At 38.1% G+C, this 27134-nt stretch overlaps 1 protein-coding gene across 3 annotated transcripts in view; it reads left to right on the plus strand.

Moving 5' to 3' along the window:
* The window catches only part of Rab27b (RAB27B, member RAS oncogene family), a 138401-nt gene extending 111267 nt beyond the window's left edge, over window positions 1-27134 (plus strand). For all 3 annotated transcript variants that reach the window (XM_046419486.2, XM_046419485.2, XM_058571339.1), the window contains 5 exons: window positions 9527-9698; window positions 11382-11467; window positions 16549-16652; window positions 19358-19481; window positions 20957-27134. In XM_046419486.2, coding sequence (XP_046275442.1) covers window positions 9546-9698; window positions 11382-11467; window positions 16549-16652; window positions 19358-19481; window positions 20957-21146 — 657 coding nt within the window. In that variant the 5' untranslated portion in view covers window positions 9527-9545 and the 3' untranslated portion in view covers window positions 21147-27134. The remainder of the gene's footprint in view (window positions 1-9526; window positions 9699-11381; window positions 11468-16548; window positions 16653-19357; window positions 19482-20956) is intronic.

The raw sequence follows: 27134 nt of genomic DNA on the forward strand, positions 1-27134 counted from the left end.
AATTGACCATAAACGTTAGAACCAAGAGTTTCAAAGTAAATTCTCTTCCAGTGACTTACATGTCTGTCTTTAGGCCTGTGCCATACTGTCTGGACTCTGTAACTTTGTGGTAAGTTTTGAAATTGGGAAATATGAACTCTAGCTTTGATGTTGTTTTTTAGTTAAGAATGTTTTGATTATTCCATTTTCCTTGCACTTGCACATGAATTTTAGGATCAACTTCTCATTTCTGGGGAAAAACAAAAAGAAAGAAAGGTAGGTTTTGATGGGGATTGAATTGACTGTGCTTCTGGGTTGCCTTAAGGTAGAACTTAGAGCTTAAAACAGAACCTAATGTATAAGAAGGCAGTGCCACTGTTAGATATCATTATTCTATTATTACGTGAGTTGTCTCAAATATCCCTTTCCTATTGATTGACAATTTTTGCTGTTTTTCCTGCCATGGCGTGTGTGTGTGTGTGTGTGTGTGTGTGTGTGTGTGTGTGTGGCAGTTTTCATAGTCATGATTTACTTTCTTTGATTAAAAAAATTATTAATTTATGTGAAAATTATGTTACATGGTGCATCTTGTAAGAATAGCCTAGTGATTGCCTGAATTGACTGTCTGAAGAAAAAAAAACAACATAAAATCCTGCAGCATCATGTTTTAGAGAAGCATCTATAAAGCTTCTAACTACTATTTCTGGATTTCATGATATCTCTAACTGAAGAATAGCATTTGAAGATGCTGTTATTACAAACCATACAAGAATTATTCTTCATTTGACTTAATATAGTGTAAGTTGAACAAGAATCATGTTCATGATTCTTGACAGGAGACATGTTAACATCCACAGGGCAACTTTTTGAGGATTTATTTATTTATTTATTTTGGTATTGGTGTATTTTTTTTAAATTTTTAAATTCTGATTTGTTATATATGACAGCAGAATGCATTACAATTCACATTACACATATAGAACACAATTCATATCTCTGATTTTATACAAAGTATATTTGCACCACTCATGTCTTCATACATGTACTTTGGATAGTCATGTCCATCTCATCCATGTTTCCCCTCCCTATCCCACTACAAGTCAGCATCCTTATAGCAGAGAAAACAGTCGGCATTTGGTTTTTTAGAATTGGCTAACTTCACTTAGCATTATCTTTTTTTTGAGGATTTAGAGAAAATTGCAACATCTTAGAGTGAAGTTAATGTTAAATGTCCATAACTATTTAGCAGTAGAGAAATATATATAGCCCATAATATTGTAACCATGTGGCTATCTTTCAAGACTGCAATTTGTGAGTCTGATGTAAACGATGCAGGACATTCTATTTGAAATAGGTGCTCTTTCCATGGTGCTATCTTAGCTATAATTAAATCTACTGTCCAATTGTTTCACATTGGAAAATACAGACACATATCTGAAGTTGGCATATCAACAGTCTGGAAAATTTATATCAGTGAAGATTTTATCCAAAAAAGTAAAAAAGGATCATTCTGAGTGATACAGAATCAGATGATTATTCATCAAATTAGACCATACAATTGGAGGAGCTGACCAGGCTATCTGTGAAGCCTATAGATCTTAATCTTGTGTTATAGCTGAAATCAGCCAAGTCAGGGTCAAGAACAAAAAAATGGACATGAAACAGGGGAAGAAGAGCAAGGTCTTAATGGGAACCCGTGAGTACACCCTGGATCCAGGAGGACAAGTGGGGCTCTTCATCTCTCACCCCTGCAGTACTCAGCAGTGCAGATGCAGGTGATTTGCTAAATAAACCCTTGTTTCCTCCCATGTTACTGTGGGCACTGGGCCCACTTCATGACCCGGGGCATGCTGTGGGGTTGCACATATGCAGGTTCCCAGGAAGTCAGTGAAGTTCTCAGCAATCTTGCTGAATCAAGAGGTATTTTCAGGCTATCAGCATCTTATGATACCCCTCAACTACTTTTACCCTTAAACGCAGGCCTGCAGAGAGGTTTCTCTGAATCTGAAACAGAAAGTTTGTACAGTATGGTTTTTTTTTTCCTCCTGACCATTTATTTGCTCATGGGAAGCCAAAAGCCTGAATCGATTTAACCCTGACATTTGGGTCTCACCAGCTCACCAGTGTGTTAAGCACACATCCCTAGAGGTTCGCTTTTTATCATGGGTGCACCTGAGCTGCAGGGTTCCTGTCAGGCCTTTGCTCTCACATCCTTCTCAGAAAGGTCCCACCCAGAACACGTGTCCAGATTATACTGCAGCTGGGGACAAAGCAGCCTTGTGCCTGACTCCTGCCAAGTTATAAAAATCCAGTAGGGAAATATATGAAAAGCATTGATCTGAATGGATTGATGTTAGTGAGCAGAGTGAATTTAGAAGGTACAGTATAGGACTGAAAGGACTTTCTATGGATAAAATGAATGATGGCAAGAAATAGAAGATTGACAGACTGGTTTATAGTATAGATTTTGAGGTCAAGATCTGTGTGTTTTCATTTGTTCCCTAAAGTCTTCCAGAAATGAGCACAGATATTCAGAATTAGATATACCATCTTGGATATCAAAATAGAGGATATTTTGAAATTCATACGAGAGTAATTTGTACGATTACATTAGAATTTCCAGATGAAGTGGTTGATATTATACCAAATTACAACTTTGCAAAATTAAATAAAAACAAGATTAAATGGATCAATTATTAAGGAAGAAATAGACATGGTGACATTTTAGAAACACTTTCACAGAAAAATCACTAGGACTAGATGTTGCCACACAGAAATTCTTTCAAATCTTTAAAATATCAGATAATTTCAATATCGAAATATTCCAGAGCACCGAAAAAGGAGAAGTTTATATTTTATAAACTGAACACAATTCAAAGCTCAAAATCAAAGACTATTTTTCCCAAAAGCCCCATGGATTTTTCTAATGAATACTAATGAAATAACTAGAAAAAAATTAAGAAACAGACCAAACAGTGTATTAAAAATTGAGGCATTGGGAACAAATGAAATTTATGTCATAAATGTAAAAATCGTTCTATAAATGCAATCTATTAAAAATTTATCAAAATTTAAGATAGTACTGTCAAAATATATCAAATGAAATAAGGAGAAAAGTAAAGGGATCATCTCAACAGAAGAAAAAAGGGCAATTGAAAAATCCAATAATTACTCATATTAATTCAGTCAGCTAAATGGAAAAATACTGCAGAATTTCCAGCTGGGAGCCACAATAATGAAGCCCACTGTGTCTGCTTCTCTTTAATTTTATAATAGAGTTACTAACCAGTGAAAGTAGAACTAGAGAAAAAAATGAAAGCATAAAAATTTGAAAGGAAAACTAGAACTCTATTAAGAAAGGGTGTGATTATGCACTAGAAAGTTCAAAATAGTGAATTGAAAAATCATTATCATCAAAGAAAATTTAGCAGAGAATTGGGTAATAAAACCACTTCACAAAAGCTGATAATAGATAACAAACAAGATGATAAACCAAGCCCAAATTTAAGAAAACAAATAAAAGAAATGTTTAGGCATAAACAATAAAGATATCCAAAACCTGAAGGAAAAAAAAACCATGAAGTAATTAAGGTCATAGTAGAATATTTGGCCACATGGATAAATATGGCATGTCTTGGGATGGGAAAATTCAAATCATAAAGATGTCAGGGAAAGGACAAGGAGGAGAGGATAACCCTCTCAGTGAAAAGTACTGCATGACAAGACAGTCAGGCTAGGAGTCAGAAGAGAAAAATCTAGAAACAGACACAGTTATGCATCAAAGTTTACAGGACAGGGATGGCACCTCAAATCAATGATGAAGAATGGATTTTTAAATAAGTCATATTGCAACAGCTAGAAGAGAAATTTGGGTCAATTCTTTATACTATCCATTATAATAAATTCTAGGTGAGGGAGAGATTTAATGTAAAATTGAAACTATGTAAGGACTGTAGGAACACCTATATCCTGAGCTTGGAAACCTTCCTAATTGACAGAATTTTATTCTGATCACCCAAAACAGTCTTAGCAGCTATAACAGAAGTGTTTTGGGTGGCATAAACACCACAATAATGAGACAAATGGGGAAAAGTATTTGCATCTGAAATAATTAAGTTTTCATTTCCTAACATACAATTTCTATGTATAGAACAGATAAAAATCATTTTTTAAAAAAATAGGCAAGAGATATGAGGCCTTCATTCACAAAGATAAAAAAAATAAAATAAAATAACCCTTTAACCTCTGAAAAAATGCTTGACCTTGATTGTTGTAGGTGAAATTATAAGTAAACTGTATTAATATATGATTTCTGGCCTATCAAATTCTCAAAAAGCCAAATGTTTGATAGTTGTCTCTCATGATTTAGTCAATGCCAAGAGCACCAAAGTGGAGAGATCTCATTTTATAGTTTATATTGAATTATTCTTAAAAATGTTATGATGTCTGGTATTTTCTTTGGGAAAAAAAATAAAAGTCTGATGGTTTAAGGTAGATGAAACAAGACTGACCGTGCATTGGTAACTTAGAAACTGGGTAGTGGTGGGGGGGTCTATTATACTCTTATAATTCCTCAAATTTAGTATGTGTTTGAAATTTTCCATAATAAAAAGTCAGGTAAAGAAATGTGCATAATTTCAAAAGATACTGTCAAACTAACTCAGATGAAATTGTTACTTAGAGAAAAAAATAATTTGGAGAAAAAAAAATTACTCATTGACTTAGAAACAAATTTAATGGGTGGGAATCATGACAATATACTGCCTGTGCTGGAATTTCTACCCTTTATTTCTAGAACAAGTAAGCTGAACTTCAGCGCTCAATAAATTCTAGGTTAATCTCTATTTTATATTAAAGCCTTTGGTCACAGATGAAATAAAATAGATCATCTTATTTTTCAAAAAATTGATCTGATTGCTCCAGTGGACCACTGACCACTGACAGATTAAGTAAATGTTCAGGTAGGTTGACATTGATTTATATTTGCTATTTAGTCTGAACCTTCCTTATAAACTCTCATCTATTAATAATTCTGAATGGCCTTTCAGAAGAATTGAAATAAAAATGAATGGCAATGGACCTTTCTAACAGAAAAAAAGGATGTTATAAAATATACTAGAGAATTAATTTGTAATTTAATTTTAATTGATTTACACCCCCCGCCCCAAGTAGCGTGCCTTCAGTTCCTTTGATGCATAGGTTACAAATCCAGAATAATTCAGCCATCTGTAATTTAGTTCTAAGCTTCTGGTATATTGTGGCAATGGGAAGATACAAGGTCAGTTAATGGGTCAGGCTGTCATTCAGTCAGTGGTGCCTTGCTTTGAGAGTCCCAGAAGACAAAATGCACCTACTGGAGCCCAATGCAGCCAATCAAATAAAAATTAATGAGGAAATAAAAACATCTTTCCATCTTGTGCTCAATAGCTTTATTTTATTGACATGATCTACACGGAATGCACTAATACTGTATGAACCTACTATTTTAAGCTTTCCAAAGTGCCTTAAGAATATTGAGTTGGCTTCTATTAATTTAATAAGTTAAAGTCACATGGTCATAAGCTTGTCATGGCATTCTCGAGATTGTTTTTCCGTGTACTAGCAAAGAACACTGTTAATTCCATCATCCGTAGTCATTGATATATCAAGGTGGCATTTGTTAAGCTCCCTTGTAGAGAATAAGGAATGTACCTTGAGATCCAGGGAAATAAGAGGGTGTGTGTTAGATGGACAAATGGCTGGATCCCTGTTCTCTGAGCCCTGTCCTCTTCAGCTGACGATTTTACATTTTCTCAGTCAGCACACTCTCATCTTCAAAGACTACAGTACCTCTGTGCTTTATCTTTTTCTAGGGTTATTTGAAACTATTCCTGTGAAGACATAAATATTCTATTTTGAGAAGATTTTCATACTCTTGCACTACTTAAAAAGGAAAAGTCATCTCAGGAAGTCAGATCTGGGAAGTGCCATAGTGATCATTTAACCTAAACACTCACACATAAACAGGAATTCAAATCCTGAATTTGGATGGACACCATTTGCACCAACTTACTCCTGAGACTCATGTCATTAATCACAACATTGGTCTGGCTTGGAAGAGTTTAAATGTATTTTTATACTCAACAAATATGTGTTGAGCTCCCACATGCCAGTTACTATGTTGGGCTCTGTGAATCTAGCAATGGACAGAGGAGATTAAGTCCCTCCACTAATAGAACTTATGGTGAACAAGAATAACGGGGGGATTGGGGGTGGGGTGGAAACACAGAGAACCCACGGGCAGCCTCATTTGAGATATTCTGGCTGTGAAAATTATGTTCCTGGCCATACAAGAAAATTCCCTTCTCCCATAGAATGAAAATATTTCTATCTGTATCTATCAAACACATTTTTTGTTATTTCAAATTAAAATAAACAAGAGTCATGGATTTTCCTCAGAAATTTGTAGTCGCTCCCACAAGCCATGTATCACCTCAGCAGGTGGCTTCTCATCTAAAAACTGAGGGGCTCGACCAGGTGATTGCTTGGGCTTTTTTATGCTTTTTAGACTCCATTCAGCAGAGCCTCATGGGTGACATCTATTTCAGTTCTTTTCCTTGCTTCTCCAACCCCTCACCTGTCCTCTGTGGGAGTGGCACTTTAGTTTCTGTATCTCCTGGCTCTTCAGACTCTGTGATATGGCTGTGACACTGTGATAGGGGCCAAGAGCCATACCAATCCCCAGAACACTGTAATCTTCTAGCTTTTTCTTCCCTTTTAGATCCAGAGAGCCGAGAACTACAAGACCATCCATCATTGTGCCAGAATATACAAGAATGTTAAAGGTGTCCACTTCCTGCCCTTTGAGGATCATTTCTTAGCCTGGTTGTCAGAAAAAGAAACCTTGCCAAGACTTTTATTTTTCTTTCTGGTGCTATATTTGCTGTACCAAGGATAAAATATCAAGGTCATAAGATACTAGGACTCAGAAAATCACATAGTAATAAAAAGAGAGGCTGAACCAAATAAAAGAAAATATGGGAAAGAAAGAGGGAGAGAAAAGAGGGTAGTTAAAAGTTGTTCAAAAAAAAAAAAACACCTTAAAGATAAACTGTCTTATACTTTAGCTCAACTTGTCAAATAGGGTATTGGAAATACTAAATAAAGGGTTTCAACAGGGCCAAGCTTTGCTTAATTTGGGGTGGTATTTATGTTAAATGCCACAAAGTGTTGGCCACTCTTTATATATACAAAAGGGACAGTGTGGGCCACAGTGAAAATGACCTGTGTTGGCTTGCATCACTTGCTCTGGATTAGAATTTGACTGGGCTGCAGCCCCAGTATTGTCCCAGGCAGGTTTACATATAAATAACAGAGGATGTACTAGCTGCCAATTAGGAGTACATGGTAGATCATGCAGCTGATAAGTGGTTAATAGTCTCATTCTACAAGGGGGAAGCAATCTCCCATGCAATGGCCCTGCTTCTCTCTCCTCCCCCTACCTTAACCCCTCCCTGTGCTGGAAGGGTCAATGCAAGTTTGCCTTCCTGTTAAGTCTTGTCCGGGAAACTGCAGTTCACAAGGGCCACTGCTGTGTTTGAATGGACTCATTTATCAATCATGTTCCATCTTGAAAGCTTATGTTGTTTACTTGCAGCCTTAGAGTGTATTCATATCTTGTCTGAAGCCACTTTGGGCATTACATTTTTTTTTGTTTGTTTTTTAGTTTTTAATCTTTGGGTGTAACTCTATGTATTGAAGGTGTTTCACTAGATTTGTTCAAGATTTAGTTTTTCTTGAGACTGTCTCATACACACACACACAAAGCATAATTAACTTGAAGAAAAATTTAAAGGATGCTGAAGTACCCTTTGACTCTGTTCTCTTCATTCCTCGTGGAACCACAGTGTTCTGTTCTCCAGCCTTATCTTCCATTGAGGCAGCCAGAAAATAGAAATCTTAAATAGTCATTTGCCGTGGTCCGACTGGGCTGCCTAAGTCCAGGCTGGGCAAAATAACCGAGAGGTGACAAGCAACTTGAAGGTTGAAGCAGGAACTACTTTATTGCGAGTGAACTCAGCAGGAACTGAGAACTCAAAGTAGCAGGCACCGCTTCTCTGCGGGACAGCAGAGGTACATAGACCCAACTAATTACACACAGCTTAACTTAATTGACATCATCTAGACACAGCAGCCAGTCGTTAAGGAATCCTCATCATCTTAATGGCTCCCTGGCGTTACTTCACAAACCACTCCTCCTAGCATACTGCCAGGCGCCATCTTAACTTGGTTGTGGCCCTCATCAGTCGTTGACTGCTAACTTACATGACAGAGTAAACGCATGGACATCACAGACCTCATTTTCTTATATGTAGAAAAGTATTACAATGATCTAGTTTTTTAGACATGTCCATGTGACAGATTGTTATTTAAATTCAGTTTCAATCTCTTCAGAACTTTGGAAGAATGAAATCTTTTCCAGATCTTCACAGGTAGGTCAATAGTTTTCTTTTTCACATGATAATGAGAGCAACTTTTTCCATTCTAGAAAAATCTTTGTAGGCCTTCCTCTACATAGGATATGACACACTGGGTTCTGGAACCCATCAATCAGAAAGTTGTACTAAATAGCAAATCATTCTTCTAAACTCAAAGTGGAAACTTCACCAAGTATCCAGTACTCTATGCTGTCCTTCTAGCGTGTTCTGGTGTTCTCCATGTACCCAAGGCAGGGGCATCTGGCATTAGTTTGTGGCTCATCCTTCCTCATAATCAGGAGAGATTAGAGCCCTGGAAAAAAATGGCAAGTAACGTCGTTCCTTCAGACAGCAGAAGTATTAGCAGAACTACCATTTCTATACTTTCTGACAGCCCTTCCTCTTTCTCAAGGTCTGGAAAATATATATAAAAGTATGTAGCCAAACGCAGCAGAAGTTGGAAAGGAGAAGCTTTGGTGTTTCAAAAAAGAAGATTTCTCACCCCTGCTTTTAAAATGATTTCAAATTGATGTTTTAAAGGTTATTATACCAGTTGTTAAATTTTTAGAATTAAAAAGGAATATTTTGTATGCACATAATAGCGAACTCCTCCTGCATGATTAGATGCAAAATATACCCCTAGGCTGTTCTCTTCCATTATCTGCAAGTAATTGTCTCTCTCTCTCTCTCTCTCTCTCTCTCTCTCTCTCTCTCATCTCTATGTCATCTTGCACTGCCATTTCTGTTCCTGAGACTCTCTTTTCTTCCTAGCACCATCTTCCAACTGCCAAAGGGCACTGATTTTGAAACAAATGTTTCTGGCTTTCTAACTTAATTTCTGCCATTGCTGTGGCCATGACTATTTCACATTTTTTTTTAAATTATGTGACACGATGTAAAAAGGTTTATACTGAGTGAAATGACAGATATGCCCTCACCTTTGAAGCTGCTTTGATCAAGTTAGTTCTGAATTGAGCAGAACAGAGGCATTTGATTTTTTTTAACCTTGGAAATTACATTTATGTTGTATTTAGGAGGCAAAGGAAAATCAACTTTAATCATAAAATGCTTGTTTTTCCTCTCTTACTCAGGCCTACCAACGCCATCACTATGACCGATGGGGACTATGACTATCTGATTAAACTCCTGGCCCTTGGAGATTCAGGGGTTGGGAAGACGACATTTCTTTATAGATACACAGATAATAAATTCAACCCTAAATTCATCACTACAGTGGGAATAGATTTCCGGGAAAAACGTGTGGTAAGTTTTTAATCTTACTGTTCACCTTGTTGCTTCTCATCCTGTATAAAGTAAGAATGAAGAAACTACGTATGTGGCACTGAGAAGTGTCTTTTATCACACGGAACTCATATCCTGACTCTAGAGTATTATTTACTTCTTTCTTTTTTTTTTGGCTATAAATAACATTTTGCTAGAAAAATATTGAATGGCATAATCTCTTGTCTTCAAAGGTATACAAGGCAAATAAATAACTTTTGGATTTGTGTAGTGTGTTTCCTATGAATTCTTTTTTAAAAAATATTTTTTATTTTTTAGTTGTAGTTGGACACAATATCTTTAATTAATTCGTTTCTTTTGATGTGGTGTTGAGGATTGAATCCAGGACCTCACCCGTGCTAGGCAAGCGCTCTACCGCTGAGCCACAACCCCAGCCCTCCTATGAATTTTTAAGAAATTTTTCCAAATTTGAGTTATTCAGGATCCAAAAAAAAAAAAAAAATTAACTCCTGATCTGAGTTAAATTCATCAAAAAGACCAAGTGTAAGTCTTGCTTGTAACAAAGAGGTTAAAATCATGATTGTCAAATAGCTGGAACATGAGCTCTGTAAGTTCTTGCTGCATTTTTATGTACGTGGAGCCTCAGCCATCAATCACTGGCTTATTATGAACAGAATGTGAGACCGATTTCATGCTCTTTTCCAAGATAAGGGAGTTTAAGTGAGAATCACAACCACCCTTCTCCTATGCTAGACACTAATGACAGGAATAAGGATATTGTGACATGTGAGACATGCAGCATAGGCCCATAAGCTTAGCCAGATTTCTTGCCACCCAAGTTTTCCCGACTGCCAAGATGGCTGTGGCTCCCAGTTGATGTCACAAATCCACTCATTCCTTGAGAATTCAGAAAGAAAACAAAGGAAATGGGTGCTGGAAGGCCACTGCCTGAGACTTTGAGTCATGACCCGTACTTTATCTCAAAGTCCACACCTTGCAGTGGAGTTTAAGCAAACTTGCTTGCTTCAGGTTAGCTTGAGTTCTCCCCTCCCCAATGTCCTCACTCATCTGCATATAAAGCCTTGCAAAATTTTCCCTTGAAGACATTTTTCACTAAGCCAATAAACTTACTTAAAAAGCCCCTTTGAAGAAATGGCTAGTTAAAAGAAGGCCTGAAATGTCCTGTGTTAACTTACTGAGAAATTCTGTGTATATTTCACAGCTCAGTTATTTGGAAAGTCCATTTCCACTCTTGATGAAATTCAGGTATTTGTAAAACACTTTACTGTTTAAAAAAATACTTTCCCCTTTGTAATTTCATTTTAGTTTGCAGTAACTCTGCTAAGCAGGAAGGGATTATAGGACTCAGTTTGCAGATAAAAATATTAGACTTGGGTTAAATGAGGGGTTGATTTTTGAACCTAGAACTTGTGTCCTAAATTTGATGTTTGTTGCCTCTATAAGGAAATGACAGAAAGTATCTAATTTAAGTTTGCAATATGGTTAAATGGCATTGGAAATCATACTTGAACTTGACATTTAAAAGTTATATATGTAATTTGTGGGAAAAAATGGAGCAAATATTTATTCTGTACTATGAACTTTGATTATAGTAATCAAGAGAAAACATTGATGGAACCCAGAGAATTAGAATGTTGACAAGAATCCAAAGCAGTATTAACTGAGGGGAATTTTATCTTTCAGGTTTATAACACACAAGGACCAAATGGATCTTCGGGGAAAGCATTCAAGGTGCATCTGCAGCTTTGGGACACTGCAGGACAAGAGAGGTAATAGGAAATCTCTTTGTTTCTAGTGACATATAGCCCAGAAAAAAAATTATTTTAAATGAATGCTGGATATGAACTTGAAAAACAAATCATATGCTACTATTCTCCTGGTGTAAAAACTGACATTTGTTTTGGCCAGGGATGGGAGTAACCAGGGATTGAACTCAGGGGCGATTCAACCACTGAGCCACATCCCCAGCCCTATTTTGTATTTGAGACAGGGTCTCACTGTGTTGCTTAGTGCCTTGCTGTTGCTGAGGCTGGCTTTGAACTTATGATCCTCCAGCCTCAGCCTCCAGAGTCTCTGGGATTACAGGCGTGTACCACCGTACCCGGCTTAAAAATTGACATTTTCTTGAGAAATAAAAATAAATGATTTCTAGTTAACTAATCATACTAGCATTGTGGAGCTCCTACAGATACAGAGATCGGATTCAAGTAAATTTGACTCTGCTTCTACTAGGAAAAAGCCTCTCCAGGGTTACTTGCATGAAGATGTGAAAATGCTGTTATAAGCGCTACTTGAGGTGGGAGTTGACAGACCATTCTCCTCTCTTCCTATTCTTCTGTGAAGCCTTGGTCCCCTGCCAAGTGACCGACTTGACTCTCTCAGATTTTGGTTATATCTTTGCCCTCCATCTAGAATCTTGAACTCCCTTCCCACCTTTCTCAATATTCCCCTGTCACCAGGCCTGGCTCAAATTTCACCTCCTCGTGAAGCCTCTCTGAGCACCCCAGCTGAAACAAACGGCCACTTTTTTCTGAACACCTGTGGCCCCTGTCTTACCCCCTTACATTACTAAATTAATTAAATACCACTTTGTAAAAAGGCAAATCTTCTATTTCTACCTCGAACTGCTCTATATTGATTCTCTTGTGGTTTTCTCATCCCATCAAAATTTCGAGCTTTCTAAGGGCAGAGACTTTATCTGGGGCTTCAGCATCAGCCCCAGTACAGTGTCCAGGATCATGGATACTCAGTACCCAGGAGTGTTGGTTGCTTCGAGCTGGAGGTATCATTCCATTATTTAATAAAAATGCATTTCTTTGGTTTCTTTTGGATCTAATATTTTGAAGAGTCAGAGTTAATAAAGCTTTTCAACAATGGATCAAAAAAAAAAATTTAAATCGGCAGTAGATGGACAGCAGAGGTGTTGAGAAGGTACATACCTCCAAATCCTGCATCGCGTGTCTTAGAATGCTCATGCTTGTAAACACTTCCATTTTTGAAATGCATCCAAAGTGTTCTCACTTTCAGTGGGTGTAAATGTCGGGAGAGGTGCTGGGCCCTCTCCGTTAGCTTTTTTGACTGTGAATTCCATTTACACACACCCTTCAACACTACTGCTTCCTCGGAAGCTGCTCCTCCTGCGAGTCTCGGTTCGTGTGTCAGTTTTGTTGTCACCAAGATGGATGCTGTATAGACCAATTTAATTCATTTTTGAAGAAGTAATAGGAGAAAATGTGCTTCCCATATGTCCTCGCACATGAGATGTCAGCATAGCATGATGGCAGGCTTCTCTCATCTGTCCCCCTGAGACAGCTGCGCTGTGAGGGACATGGGGAATTCTAGGGGCAGTCTTAGAAACACTTGGGTTACTCATCCCCTGAGAATGCAGCGTTCTGTGTATGTGGGGCGTAGCTAGGCAACGAGATCAGCCATGCCTCACACCTAGGCCCTGTGCCTCAGGACATCTGGCAGGATGATCCGTGTTCGGTAATGATTACTGATGGAAGTTACCTCGTGGGAAAGAGGAAAAACACATGATCCTTCCGTGCACCTAAAGGATATGGGACATAGCCTTAGTGCCAGGTGAGAGAGACAGAACAACAGGTGACTAACTCTGGCCTCTGTTTCGTTATATGGTCCTATCTCTCTTCACCTTGCTGAAACCCTGGGCAGAATGAGGCAGCGGGGGTTGGGGGACATGAAACTGGAAAGTGCATTTCTGTTTTCCCTGGGGTGGAATGAAGGTTAACAGGAATACTGGGCAGAACAGACCTCAGAGTATCAGAACCGCCCAGAACCAGAGTGTCCTGCCTACACTACTGTGAAGGAACATGGGACCAGCCCAGTCTGGCCTCTACAATAGGTGTGTTTTAGAAGGACTTCTTGTGTACTGTAGGCAGCCTGAGAGGGTGACAGTCTTGTCCTCAAGAGAGAAACATGCACACTCAGAGAACAAAGAACAGTTTTCGTAGCCACGTCACTATTATGGTTGGGCAGGAAATGATTCTGTGGGTACAGCTAGTCTTCAAAGAGAGAGAACCATTCAACAAAAGCACTGTAATCTCCATGAGCTCCCAGCGAACAATAGAAACAAAGTCACAGAGGGAAAAAAAATGAGTAAATATTCTTATATTTTATGCTACATCTTCAAATCACGATCATGCTCTATGGAAGAAATAACTACTTTGGGGAAACAAATAGTAGCTAAGTCATTGCCGCAGTCTGGCTGGGCACACAATCACGAGCCACCACACAGCTTGTAGATTCAAACAGCAACTCTTTATTCCCGAACTCACACCAGCCGTCTACAATCACGTTCTGGGGAAATCCACGTTCTCTGCCCAAATCCACCTCCACTGGGCTTCTATCTCCAAAATATACTGTCTGAATCCCGTGAGAACTCAAGGGGAACTCAGGCAGCAGGATACGCCCTATTCCCAGCAGGAATAATCTTAAACCTTAAACCTGGAACCTAAACTGGGAACGCCCTAAACACGATTATCTTAAAACCGGGAACACCCTAATCTGCCTTGGTCCTTGAGCAAGGTCACTTACATTCAATGTCACTGCAACATGTCAGCAACATGGGGTACGCTGGCAAGGAAATTGTCATACCTACTTGGCTAATGGCTCCCAGCAAGTCATCTCTTTCCCCCTTCTTTGGTATTAAAAGTAGCATTCTCTATGGAAATCATTTTAAATATTTAATATTTTTCTATCTTTATTCTCATTTTCTTTCTATTTTTCTGTTACTCTCTTTAATCTCATAAATATTTAAAAACGAATCCCTCAATGGATAGTGAATCAGAAACACAGCTGCTTTCCCCTCGGAGAGTCCAGCGTAGGGTGGAAACTGAACAAACAAATGATTGCAATTCTGCCCTAGAATAGTGACAAGGAATCAAAGGTAGTAAGTGAGCCCTCCAGGAAGAGGCTGTCACCCAGATGTGGGTGCTGGGGAAGCCCCTGGAGGAATGCTGTTTCCTCTGGTGCCATGTTTATGCCCACACACAGAGTATGAGTGAGGGTGATCCACTCTAAAAGAAGGAAAGGGGAAAGGATGCCTTAATGTGAGGTCACCCACCGAAAGACCAGCATGTGTGAGAGCCCGGGGAGGAGGGTGAACTTTCTCAGAGCTGGAGAAGCTCAGCATGCCTGTGGGAAGTGAAGAGATGGAGCTGAATTGATGAACAGCATCTTGTCCCTGCAGAGCCCTGGCAGCATATTAAGGAGCTGGGGTGTTAAGAGCCATCTATAATTGTTAAAACGTTGGTAGCAGAGTAGTCCTCAATATGAAGCAATGCGGGTACCAAAACCAGAGTCATGCCAGGGGAGAGGGACAAAACTGAGCAGGTCAAGAGGTTTGTGTCACCTCCACACATCGTTTGAAGGAGACAGAAGTTGTGGCAGCCAGGTCAATGACGATGGCACTGACAGGAAAAGAAATCAGGAGGAGGGGCTGCTTTGTTTTTGGACATAAGAAGTTGGAGACACCTGAGTTTCCCCCAAGTGGAAATATCCAAGTAACTAGGCACCTAATGTGAAGGGCAGGAAAGATCTGGATCTATAAACATTGGATTTCTCAACAGATAAGCTGTCACTGAACCAAAAAAGTAAATGACATGATCTAGTGCCTACTTACAAAATGAGAAAAGTCAAGAATAGAACTTTGAGCTGGGTGTGGTGGCACATGCCTGTTATCCCAGCAACTCAAAAGGCTGAGACAGGAGTATCACAAGTTCAAGGCCAGCCTCAGCAACATAGTGAAACCCTAAACAACTTAGTTAGACTGTTCCTCAAAATAAATAAAAAGGGCTGGGGATGTGGCTCAGTGGTTAAGCATCATTGGATTCAATCCCTGGCACAAAACAGAAAAACAAACAAATTTGAGAAAACCAACATGAAAGATCTTTTTAGACTAAAATAGGAAATGAACAATTGGAGGACATTTAGGATAGAAGGTGATATACGTCTCCATTTCCAATTCAATGCCTTTCCAAAATCCATTGTCAAATTCAAAACCTCTGGTCCCTATGTGTGGTCTGTGATTTTGCCCATTGCTAATGTCTCTGGGGATCTCAGCAGACCTTCAGCTTCCCAGAAGAAGTTGTGGGGCTGGAAGAGAAGCAGGAGAGAAAAGTGTCCCCATTGCACATAGAAGAGCATGTTCTTCAACATCCTCATTAGAAATGAGTGAAGAACCTTCCTCCATCTTCTTAGCCTCTTCTGTCCTGACCCCCTCTGGGCATCCTATTCATCTTCCTCTCCTAAGAACTAGATGCCAGCTCAAAGCTCCATTTTCCCCAAGGAATGCTTTAAAAAGAATCAATTCACCAAACATTTTCCTTACAAAAGAAGTCTAGTTCCAACTGCTAACAAGTTGTGGTTTTCTTCATATGCTTCCAGGCATTCATTTTCAGGATTTTTTGTGCCAAGTTTTCTTCTGGGCACAGACAAGAAAAATTGAAAAGTATAAGTTTAAGTCCCTGCTCTCTCAAGTGGCTTACATTCTAACTGTGGACCATGCCATGCCCATGAACCAAGAAGGAAAACATTCCAAGAGGCTGCGTAAGCAAGCGTGGGATTGACTATTACAGACACAGTGCATATATAAGTGCCCAGGGCCTATAAAACCAGGACAACCAAAGTCTGGCCTGGCCCTCCTGCCATCTGTCTGCCTGCTTTCCTCAAAGGAGGAAGCCTTTGCAACTTTCTAACCACCATTTCTGTAGGATAATCCAGCAGGACCAGCCATGGAGACTTCACACCCGAAAGGGAAACAGTGTTGTTGGTTCCATGATCATAAGTCTGTGGACTAACTCCCCAATCCGCCCACTGTGCTTTCTCGCAGGTTCCGGAGCCTCACCACCGCGTTTTTCAGAGACGCCATGGGCTTCTTGTTAATGTTTGACCTCACCAGTCAACAGAGCTTCTTAAATGTCAGAAACTGGATGAGTAAGTGGGACTGAGTCATGGGTGCACTGGCTTGTTTGACTTGGGAGATGCGGCCAGGTTGGGTACCATGGGCTATCTTTGAAAAGGCATAAGAGTTTAGTATTTCCTGTGTCACCTTCACAGTGGTGGCTTCTACTTGGATCACCCAAGGTAGCTTGGAATCACATTTTCCTTTGACCCTGTTCCTGGAGGAAGCCTTTGCAGCTTTCTAACCACCTATATTTAAGGTCTTTATTATAGTAATTAAAAGACTATTAACACCACTTGTCTAGTAAGTCTTGAATGACTTGTTATAACTAAGTGAGCTTCCACTTCTGCAGCCCCTCACCTGGGGAGGGCACAGAGAACAAGAGCAGCGTTTTCTGAGATGGGGACATTAGCCCTCTGATGTGTTCAAGCATGAAAGAGTTAAAGTGGCCAGGAATTGCTCCAGGACAGACAGACAGCTGTGTGAGGGGAAGGCCTACCCCATCAGTCATTCAGCTCACATTGGAATTTGCTTCTCAAGCAGTTAGTTGTTCCAATGTGAGGATCCATTTTTCTGATATAGGAAAATCTCCAGCATCCATGGTCACCTCGAAATAATACACAACTGAAATGCTGCCTGATCAGTCATAGAAGTGGAGTGGAAGTGTCAGAATTTGCCCTTATTTATTTTTTTAATTGACATGTAGCACAAAAGAGACTATTTCATTCACAATTTTTAGGACAGATAAAAAGTTTGATCTAATGAGATGCACAGCAGCAGGCCAGATCTGTTGCCCTGTGGGCTGGTTCTGCTCTTGTTCTTTCTGGATTTGTCTGGGCTGTCTGTGGCCAGCGTGATGCTGGGTTTTGTTTTGTTGTCTTTAAATTGGATCCGTTTTTCCCCTGCTGAAGTTCTTTGACTTTCCATTTCACCTGGAGGAACATTAGCAGAGTCCCTGAGGTCCTCCTGAGGCCCCTGTGATTATATCTGACTTCTTCCTCTTCACTTGTACAGGGCCGGGGCTCCCAGGCCAAGGGTTGGGGGACATGAGTCCTGTTCCTGCCGTGGGCCTTCTACTTCCAATTTCCTCAGTCTTTATTTCTCTCCGTTTTTTTTTGTTTGTTTGTTTTTGTTTTTGTTTTGTTTTGTTTTACAGTATTTTTACAGTTATTTCTTTCCCAAGATTTTGTCCAATACTTTATTTCTTGGGAGAGGCTTTTCCTGACCCACAACCTCATCTAAAAGGATACTTGACATCACTGTTTCCCCCCAACACTCTGCACAGTTCCTTTAGTCACTGTCACCACATGTCACTATATTAAGTATTTTTGTACTTTTGTTTTTGAATCTTTGTCCCTCTGGAATATAGGCCTGGGAATGTGCACACTTGGTCTGTTTCATTCCATTGCAAAGTCCAGAGCTTGGTGAGCAATGGGCACAGAGTAGATCGATCGATCGATCTCTCTCTCTCTCTCTCTCTCTCTCTCTCTCTGTGTGTCTGTGTGTATGCATATTTATTTCTTTTACTTAAAATTAGTAATATATACTTAATAATTAAAACCTAAAAAAGCTTTCAATGTGAGTTCAATAAGAGTTGCAACCAATGGGCAAAACATCAACAGATTTCTATCTTTCTTAATTGTTTCTCCAAATGAGTGTTTATTCTGGGATCTGTCTCTATTTCCTTTTAATATGTATTTCCCTATCCCAATTTTGGTGGCATTATTAGATTCTGAGGGGACAAGAAGATAATAAGATTATTAAATTCTTTCCAGAGGTTGATTTATTTGTCTTTTTTTTTTTTTCAAGGCAGATGAGACTCTTGTTTTTAAGTCTCCAAAAGGATAATGTTGGGGTTTAAGATAATCTAGTTTTGTTTTGTTGTTTTTAAATTGGATCAGTTTAAAAACAACAAAACAAAGCTAGATTAATTATCTTAAACCCCAACATCTAGTTAACACTCCATCTAATTAACACTTTAATGTCTAACACACAAATAATTGATATTATAGGGAAAGCCTTTGGTTCTTCCTGTAGTTTTGGCAAGATCCTACACAACCAACACTGCTTAAAGTAGGTATTAAAGTAGTCTCTGATTTAGAAAACACAAAGGGACAGATTTCTTATCTTTTTCTTCTTTCCCCATATCTTCCCTCCCTCCCCTCTTCCTTCATTCTTCCCTTATTTCTGTCTGTCTGTCTCTCTCTCTCTCATACACACACACACACACACACACACACACACACACAGAGTATTTTCTTGGAGAAAGCAGAAAAACAAGATACCTGTCCTAAAATGAATTATGATAGTTCAAAAATGTTCCATTCCACTGATCACCTCTTGGGACAACAGAAAAGGTGAAAATCTAGCAGCTTCCTAATGGAATAAGCAGATTTAAATAGCTTCAAATTGTGTTCTGGTACCTCCGCTTGTATCTGGGGAGCAAATGGTATGCGGTGGTATGCTGAGCTCTGGGCATTTCCCTGGATGTAGAAGAACTCAGAGAGGTATTGATGCAGGTACTTCTTGGACATTATTCACTGTCTGCAGTTTGTGAGGCATTATCTCCATTTTATAGACAAGGAAACTGTGACTGAGAAGAGTAAGGGACTTGGCTAATTACTAGTAAGCAACCAAACTGCAGATGAACAATTCGATTAGAATCTGGAGTATGAGCAGTCATTTGACATTGCTTGTTTACATCTAACTTGCTGGTTCCATCTGCTTCCTTTCCAAGGCCAACTGCAAGCAAATGCTTACTGTGAAAATCCAGATATAGTATTAATTGGCAACAAGGCAGACCTGCCAGACCAGAGGGAAGTCAATGAACGGCAAGCCCGGGACCTGGCTGAAAAATATGGGTAAGTCAGTTCCAGCAAGAACGCTTTGACCTAGAGCTCTGCTGCCCAATGAGTAGAGCAGACACGAGATTGGTGTTTAAAGGATTCTCCTTGGATCAAGAACAGGATGTGAGCTGAAAAAGACCCTCCAAAGAAACATGTGATGGTTTAATGCTTTACTTAATAATAATAGCAGGTGACATTTACTGAATTCTCATATATGCTAGCAACTGTTCCTAGGATTTAACTCATTTAACTCCTTATCATCACATGGAGATACTGGAGTAATTCCATTTTGTACATGAAAGATTGAATCACTAAGAGATTAAGTACCTGATAGAAGGCCATATAACTAGTAAGGAGCCAGAACTTAAATTAAGTTCGGACAGCTTATGATAGCAGCTCATGTGCTTAAACAGTATCCAGTTGCTCAATAATTACACAAGTCTAAAGAGGAGTACCTGACATGGACATGGTAATGTAGCCCTTGTCCTGAGCTTGAATGACACCTAGAAACAAGACCAAAAAGAAATCTATGTACTTAAAAGAGGACTTCCACCATAAAATTTGTCATTAAAATCTTTTAATTTTTTTTAGTTATAGATACACACAAAACTTTTATTTATTTATTTCTCTGTAGTGCTGAGGATTGAACCCAGTGCCTCACCTGTGCTAGGCAAGTGCTCTACCACTGAGCAACCATCCCCCAAATTTGTCATTAATTTTTAAGTTTAAAGCAATTTTATACTATCTGCCAATTTTGTACTAAAGGATTCTTATTTGGAGTTGTAAATTTTACATCTCAGAATTGTTCATTCTAAATAAATATAGGCTGCATTCACGTGGATATCCATTCAGTGCATGTCTCATTTCTAAATTAGATTTTTAAATGATTGATTGGAAGGGAAGTAATATTTTCATGGTAGTTTCAGTCACAAGTTTGGGCATTTCCTCCCTCCTATTTTTTAAAAGAATGATAACACCTTGGCTTCAACATCCTGACAGCCTCCTGCAGAGGTTGCCTTGTCCATAAAACTGATGATAGCCATCCTAAAGATCAGCCCACTAATTTTTACTTAACTGAGAAAAAGCAAGGATGTTTTCCAATGTATCCTGTGAAAACACGATTTCACAATCTCTCTGCCAGCCATGTTTTTGCATGTGTGATTTCTTCCTCTTAAAAATATTTATCATTAGCATTCTGTGCGAGAATTCTGAACATCCACTTTTCTTGGCATTTTTTGAGACTACAGTAAGCTCCAGAAGTGTATTATACGGCAGAGTGACTCTATGTAATAATGATAAGTCGTATTCGTGAAAAATGCACACAGAGAGAGAGAGAGTGCTAACATAAAAATGATAACTGTGTGAGGTAATACATTTGTTCATTAGCTAGATTTAACCATTTCACCATGTATGTACTTGAAAACATTTTTTAATAGGATGCACACGTACAGTTTTATCTGACAATATATATGTGATCTTTTCTCTGCTAGCATACCATATTTTGAAACAAGTGCTGCGACAGGACAGAATGTAGAGAAATCTGTGGAAACCCTTCTGGACTTAATAATGAAGCGAATGGAACAGTGTGTGGAGAAGACACAAGTCCCCGACACTGTCAATGGTGGAAATTCTGGAAAGCTAGACGGGGAAAAGCCCGCAGAGAAGAAATGTGCCTGCTAAACTCTACCTAGGAACTGATAATCAAGAACCCCACCCAAATATTCCTCCCCAAAGCAATGATAAGCCACACAATCATTGTTGAGTAGACCATGAACAAAGGCATGTCTTTCTTTTTCTGCCAGATCTGTTTTAAGAAATCAGAGTAGTCAACAGTGTTCGAACAAATTGACCAATTCTCCTTGAGCCCCTTCCAAACACAGATTTTTTTTTAAGGTGATCTCACCATCATGGATGTTTTTTTTTTTTTTTTAATAAAGAAGTTGAGCATATAAGAGAAAATATAAGAAAGAAATGTTGGTGAGTTTTAAATGAGAACAAACATTACCTTTTCACATTGGAGAAGGAAGGATGACTAAAGGTGAACATGGAAAGTTGCCTTTAAAAAAGATTATATTTACTTTTTGTACAGAATCTGATACCTAGTTCCACATTTGCATTGGGGAAAATATAATAGCAACAATGGTTATACAATGACTAATTCTATATAGCTCATAAAAGAATGACATTACTGTGCATAGCCAATAAACGACACTAAAATGCTCAAGTGCTGCTAGGGTTGTGAGAGGGTGATTGTCAGATTTCTGCGAAAATGAGGAGATTGCATAACAATGTCATTTTTATATTCCTAACAAGTGGCAGATAGACCAGAACAGAACTATGATGGCAGAGTAGAAGTGATTGCCTAAAGGAGAAACGAAAGTATGGGGATATGGCATTTGGACAGCTGAGATTAAATGTATCTGTCCAGATGCCTGGAAAAGTTACTTAGCCAAATTTCACTGAAGCCAATTAGAAGCTGACATTATTCATTGGAATTAGGAGGCTCTCCAGAGGTTTCTATTTCAAACAAAATGTTAGGAATCCATGGGGGTGGTGTTCAGCTTCATGTTTCATTTTCCATAGCATATCTTGATAAATAGTCACAAGGAGAAATAAACTGTTGCTGTTTACAAAGTATCTCTTTTAAAAATTATTGTCAAGAAAATCTATCTAATCTTAAATTTTTTAAAGAAACATAAAATGTGTTGGTGATATAAAACCAAAAATGACTATCAATTGTGGGTTTCCTTTGTTTACAAAAATCTGGGAGACTCTAAGTCACATACCTTCCTTCAACCTTGGCTTTGAAAACCATTGCAGAAAAGCAGGTGTATCATTTGTAGATCCGCAACTTCAGAATAAGGATGGAGCAACTCTGTGGTCACTCTGGATTTTCAAATGATTAATCACATAGAAATTGAAGATATCTCCTTATTAAAATGTCTTTTTTTATTTTGCCTAAGGCAAAAGAACACCTATGGTTGGAACTGTAATTGAGGAGTGAACAGGAACAGAGCTCTATCTTATCTCACCAAAATTGTGGCAAATTGTTCTATTTTTTTTAATATATATATATAAGCTGTCTTTTCTTTCTAAGTATTGTCACAAAGTATTTTCCATTGGCCAGTTCTCAACATCATCTAAACTAATATTACATTCATTTTTATCTCAGTTTCTGATATCCATAAGCATTCCTATAACAATATTAAGAATGTTATCAATTTTAACAAAGGCAATGCAATACAATTTTCCATTTTGAGTATAGGGTTTTTTTAATAGGATGGCTCCTCCTCTTATATTTTTTTCCAGCTACACCTAGTTTTTCCATACTCTATGCACATTTAATTTATTAAATTATATACATTAGAAACAAAATACCAGCACCTTCCCCCTCGTCAGTATCATAAGCATAGGCAGATCCAAGGGAATGTCTGTTTGTAAGGTTCACAGGATGGTCTAGACCCATCAATGTGCCTCAGGTCAGAACGATCTGGAAGCTTTGATGGGATCAGTCCCCGTGTAGCTCTCAGTGCCCAGCACCTCTGACTTCTGGAGCACCACACCAGCTTCTAAGATGGATCATGGTTGGCTTTCCCTTACAAAGGTATTTTCTCTGGAATGTTCTTCAAAATCTCAGTGCCTGTGCCATGAAGATAGAAAGTTATTACTTAAGATATTTCTTCTGGAAAGAAAGTGGCGGGGAATGATATAACCACTGCTGTGGCCAATTTTGGTGAACTTTTGTGGTCATGATAATTTCTTCTTTGGATTCCAATTGTGATGTCCCCTGCATTTTCCTAACAGGGAATGTTTGTTCTTTATAAAATGCCAAAGCAATTATTTTGTTTTGATATGTCTTTTAGTTCCTCTTCATTTTCCAATTACATGATTGATTTCCTTATGCCAAGATTCTGTCACTGTCAGTTATTTAATGAGTATTTTTTCAGGGTCTGTTTTAAGATCATTATTTGATAGCTGTAGCATGAAGCAGAAGGTGATGGTGCCTGTAATTATAGAACTATGCTTGTAAAAATAACAATTATTGGGTAACAATCTCAACAGGAATGAAATTTAAGACTGGAAAGAAATTAAAATATTATTCTACTTACAAATAAAACCTTGTCTAAAAAAATATTTTCTCAGTAAAATTTGGCATCTGACCCAAAATCTATGTAATCCATTGTTAGAATGGGATCTCTCATTATTTCAGTATTAATAGCTCTGTATTAATTCATTTTATAATTTCAAATTGATCTTCTACTATGATATGGAACTCCATGTTTTTATATTCCAGAACAGCATATATTTTTAGCCACAATGTGTCCTGTTATTAATTATCTCCCAATCAGAAAACCATAGTGTATTTTGGAGACCTACTTTAAAAGTACATGACTCCTTTCTGATACAGAATCCATTTCTGTGGAGTTTACACTGGTTTGATGTTTACATTTCCCTAACTCAGTGCCGCAGATACCTCTGTGACCAAATTCGTCTCCAGCCACATAGCTCACTTCCTCTAACCTTGTGTTTTAGGAGGGCTTCACAGAGACAGTCCTCCCACAGCTAAAGGTCTTCTGAGATCTTCAGCAAAAGATTCAAGGACTTCTTGGTATCTGGAGACAACCACCACCTTCTCTTCATTTCCTAGCTTGCTTCTCGTGGATGGGCATTCCTGGATACTCTTGATTTGTGATTAGGTACAAGGCTGTGGTTTAATGTAAAAACAAGTCTTTTCAAAAATGTATCAAGAGTTGAGAGAACACAATGTTGTCTTGATCTGCCGACAAATGGGAGCAAATGTTGACGTAGCAAAGAAAATGCTGAGTGTTGGGAGTAGCATTTGTGTCTCTTTCCCTAAAAGTCTTCAAGCTTGTAAGTCAGCACTCCAGCCAGTTGTGCTACCATGCCCATATTATCAGCTATCACACCTGTTAAAATTTTTTTTAAACCAGCATTTTTCTAGTACTTTCTTTGTTATTTTTAACCAGATGGGCCATTCTGTGACTCAGTGGGTCTTTGTCATACTTCTACAACAAGTTCTTTTTGTCCACCTGTTTTTTAACAGATAAAATGAACTGGACTCTCCTTTTCTTGTTCCCTTTATAGGAAAGAGAAGTTTGACTATAATGAAAGCTACATTAAACATCAATTCAATAGCAGACACTACAAGCTCTTTAAGCTGTACATTGAGTGTGCGGGGACTCAACGAATGTAATGAAGCCCATGCATCCTCTCGCCAGTGGGGCAAACTCAGAAGTTAGGAGCAACATGGTGCATGGGTGTGGTGAACAAGTAGGCACAGGTGTGACCACGAATCCTGCCCCATGAAATGAGGTCACTCACCATTCTCCTTCTCTGCTCACTTTGGAAAGGATATGCATCTCTCAACTCTTTGTATATCACACCAGAAATTTGAGCAAAGATCCTCATACATAAAGGATTTAGAGTGATACTCTAAAACTCAAAATTATAAAAAATAATATTCCAAGTCTCTGGATTCCTAAGATGCTGAATAACTTTAAAAGGAAGATTTGAGAGCTGATGTTAGCCAAAGTGTTAGAAGAGTTCTTTCACCTTCTACTCCTAAGCTTTACAGCATTAGAGGAAGTCTAGTGTGTTTGCATCTTTTAGAGAAAATATAAGCTGTATAATATTTAAAGATGTCAAGATGCTGGCTATATTTGAATAGGTTGTATAAGAATTTTCCATAAGCTATATTTTCTTAATTTTTGAGATATCAGCTTACTTCTGGGGAGAGTCCTGAGTTCTTAAACATGAAAATGGATGTCGAATATTATCTGAGATGAGTGTGGTCTCAGTGCTTTATAAATCTCTGAAGCTGCTTATCTCATAATGTAGAGCTTTAGATAAAAGTTGTTACATATACATAGGAGATTTTCTAAAATTATTGCCTTCAAATTCTTGGGTAGAGACCCAACCACAATGGTATTGGTGAGCAAGAACAAGGAACAACAACCAAAAAAAAAAAAAAAAGAAAAAGTTGGCTAAATCATACTTTTCAATACAGCATAACATGGAGAAGGTCATATTGACTTTTAGGTAGAAAATAAAAACAGATATTTGTAACCAGATTTATGGAAAATATTTATCCTTTTTGTCTATCAGAGTTTATGCCCTTATAGCTAAGCTAATAAAAATAAACACCAGATATTTCACTATGTCATCAAAATTTTGTATACTTAGAGACATTTATTCACTGTATATGATGAATCCAATACTCTCATAAATGGTACTTTAATTTCAAGGTGTAGCATCTTAAAGATGTTTTTCTCCAAAGTTCTCTGTATAATTGATGCTTAAGATGTTTTCTAATTTCATATGTGGAGAGAAGATTGCTAACAAAAATAAACAAAAACATTAGTACCAAAATAGTGGAACTATTTAAAAGAATGCTACTTTTTTGGGAAAAATATACCAAGAAATCATCTTTTAATTGAGTGGTTTGACTTTGTCTTCCTAATCCCTTTCCTTTCCCAAGGAAGTCATGGCAAATAACCCCTTCGCTGACTAAGGCTTTAAGGATGATTAGCAAATTCTATAGAAGTCTACATATCTGACCTTAACTGAATAGATCCCTTATTGAACCTGTGGCTTCCATCTTTACATCTGTTGGCAAACCAAAATATTACCTGTCTAGCAAGCTAATTGTGTATGCTTGTGCTTATTTTTTCCCAAGGGATATTTCTCTCCAAATGTTCTTTGAGAGAAAGCTAGTGTTTTAGAAAGAATAATGACCAGAAAGAACAATTTGGGGACCATGGGTATGTCATTAAATATCTTGGTGGCTTCTCCTCATGTAATGTTTATAAACCTTGAGTGCCTCCTAGGGTTTTTATGTAAGGCTCAAAAGATAAAATACATAAGAAAGTCTTGAAAATTATGTTCCGTTTCCCAAACACATGCTATTATCACAAGATAATAACAAATGAAATACACAGTCTTAGTTTGAACCTCTTGGGGTAAGAAGTATAACAAGGACCACACACTAATTTTAGTAGGGGTATTGGAAACTAAAAATGGGCCAGTGACCTCAAGGTCACTGTGTTTGATTGAAAACATTTAATTAAAAAGTATGAGCTCCATTTTAATCTGTATGTCCTCTTGTATTTCTTTCAAAGAAACCAAGTATATTGTAGGTAGTATAGTACAACTTGGTCAATGTCCTTCATGTATAAATAGGGCTTCTGTGTCCATAGCCTGGTAAGATTCTGATTGTACTTGAAATTAAGTAAAAAAAAAAATTATCCTGCTTTAGTTCCTTTGTTAAAAATAGACAATGTTCTAATCACATAGCACTCAAATGCTTCACTGTATCCCAACCATTCACCTTTCAGTGACCTGACTCTCATTTTTAAGCTAAGCATGTTTGTTTTGTCGATCTCCTATTCGGATCTCTGTTTTGTCTAATGCTTTGAATGTAGCTTGAAATTTTAACATGGTGTCTTCATTCTATATGCCCCTGAATAGACTGTGGTTCCTGACAAACACTGTTAGGTCACTTTTTCGTTGTACCAAAGTTCTAGTGGCTTCAGAAATCATAGCATCCAATGATTTTTGTGGTGTCTGGGTTTGAATATTATGGTTGAGAACTGTACTCAGTGATTGTTCTGCACATTTTTCAAATAAAAAATACATTTTTATCAATTA

The sequence above is a fragment of the Marmota monax genome, unplaced genomic scaffold (assembly GCF_021218885.2).
Source record: "Marmota monax isolate L192 unplaced genomic scaffold, Marmota_monax_Labrador192_F-V1.1 WCK01_AAM20220418_F8-fsc00088, whole genome shotgun sequence".
In the NCBI taxonomy this organism is placed as follows: Eukaryota; Metazoa; Chordata; class Mammalia; order Rodentia; family Sciuridae; genus Marmota; species Marmota monax.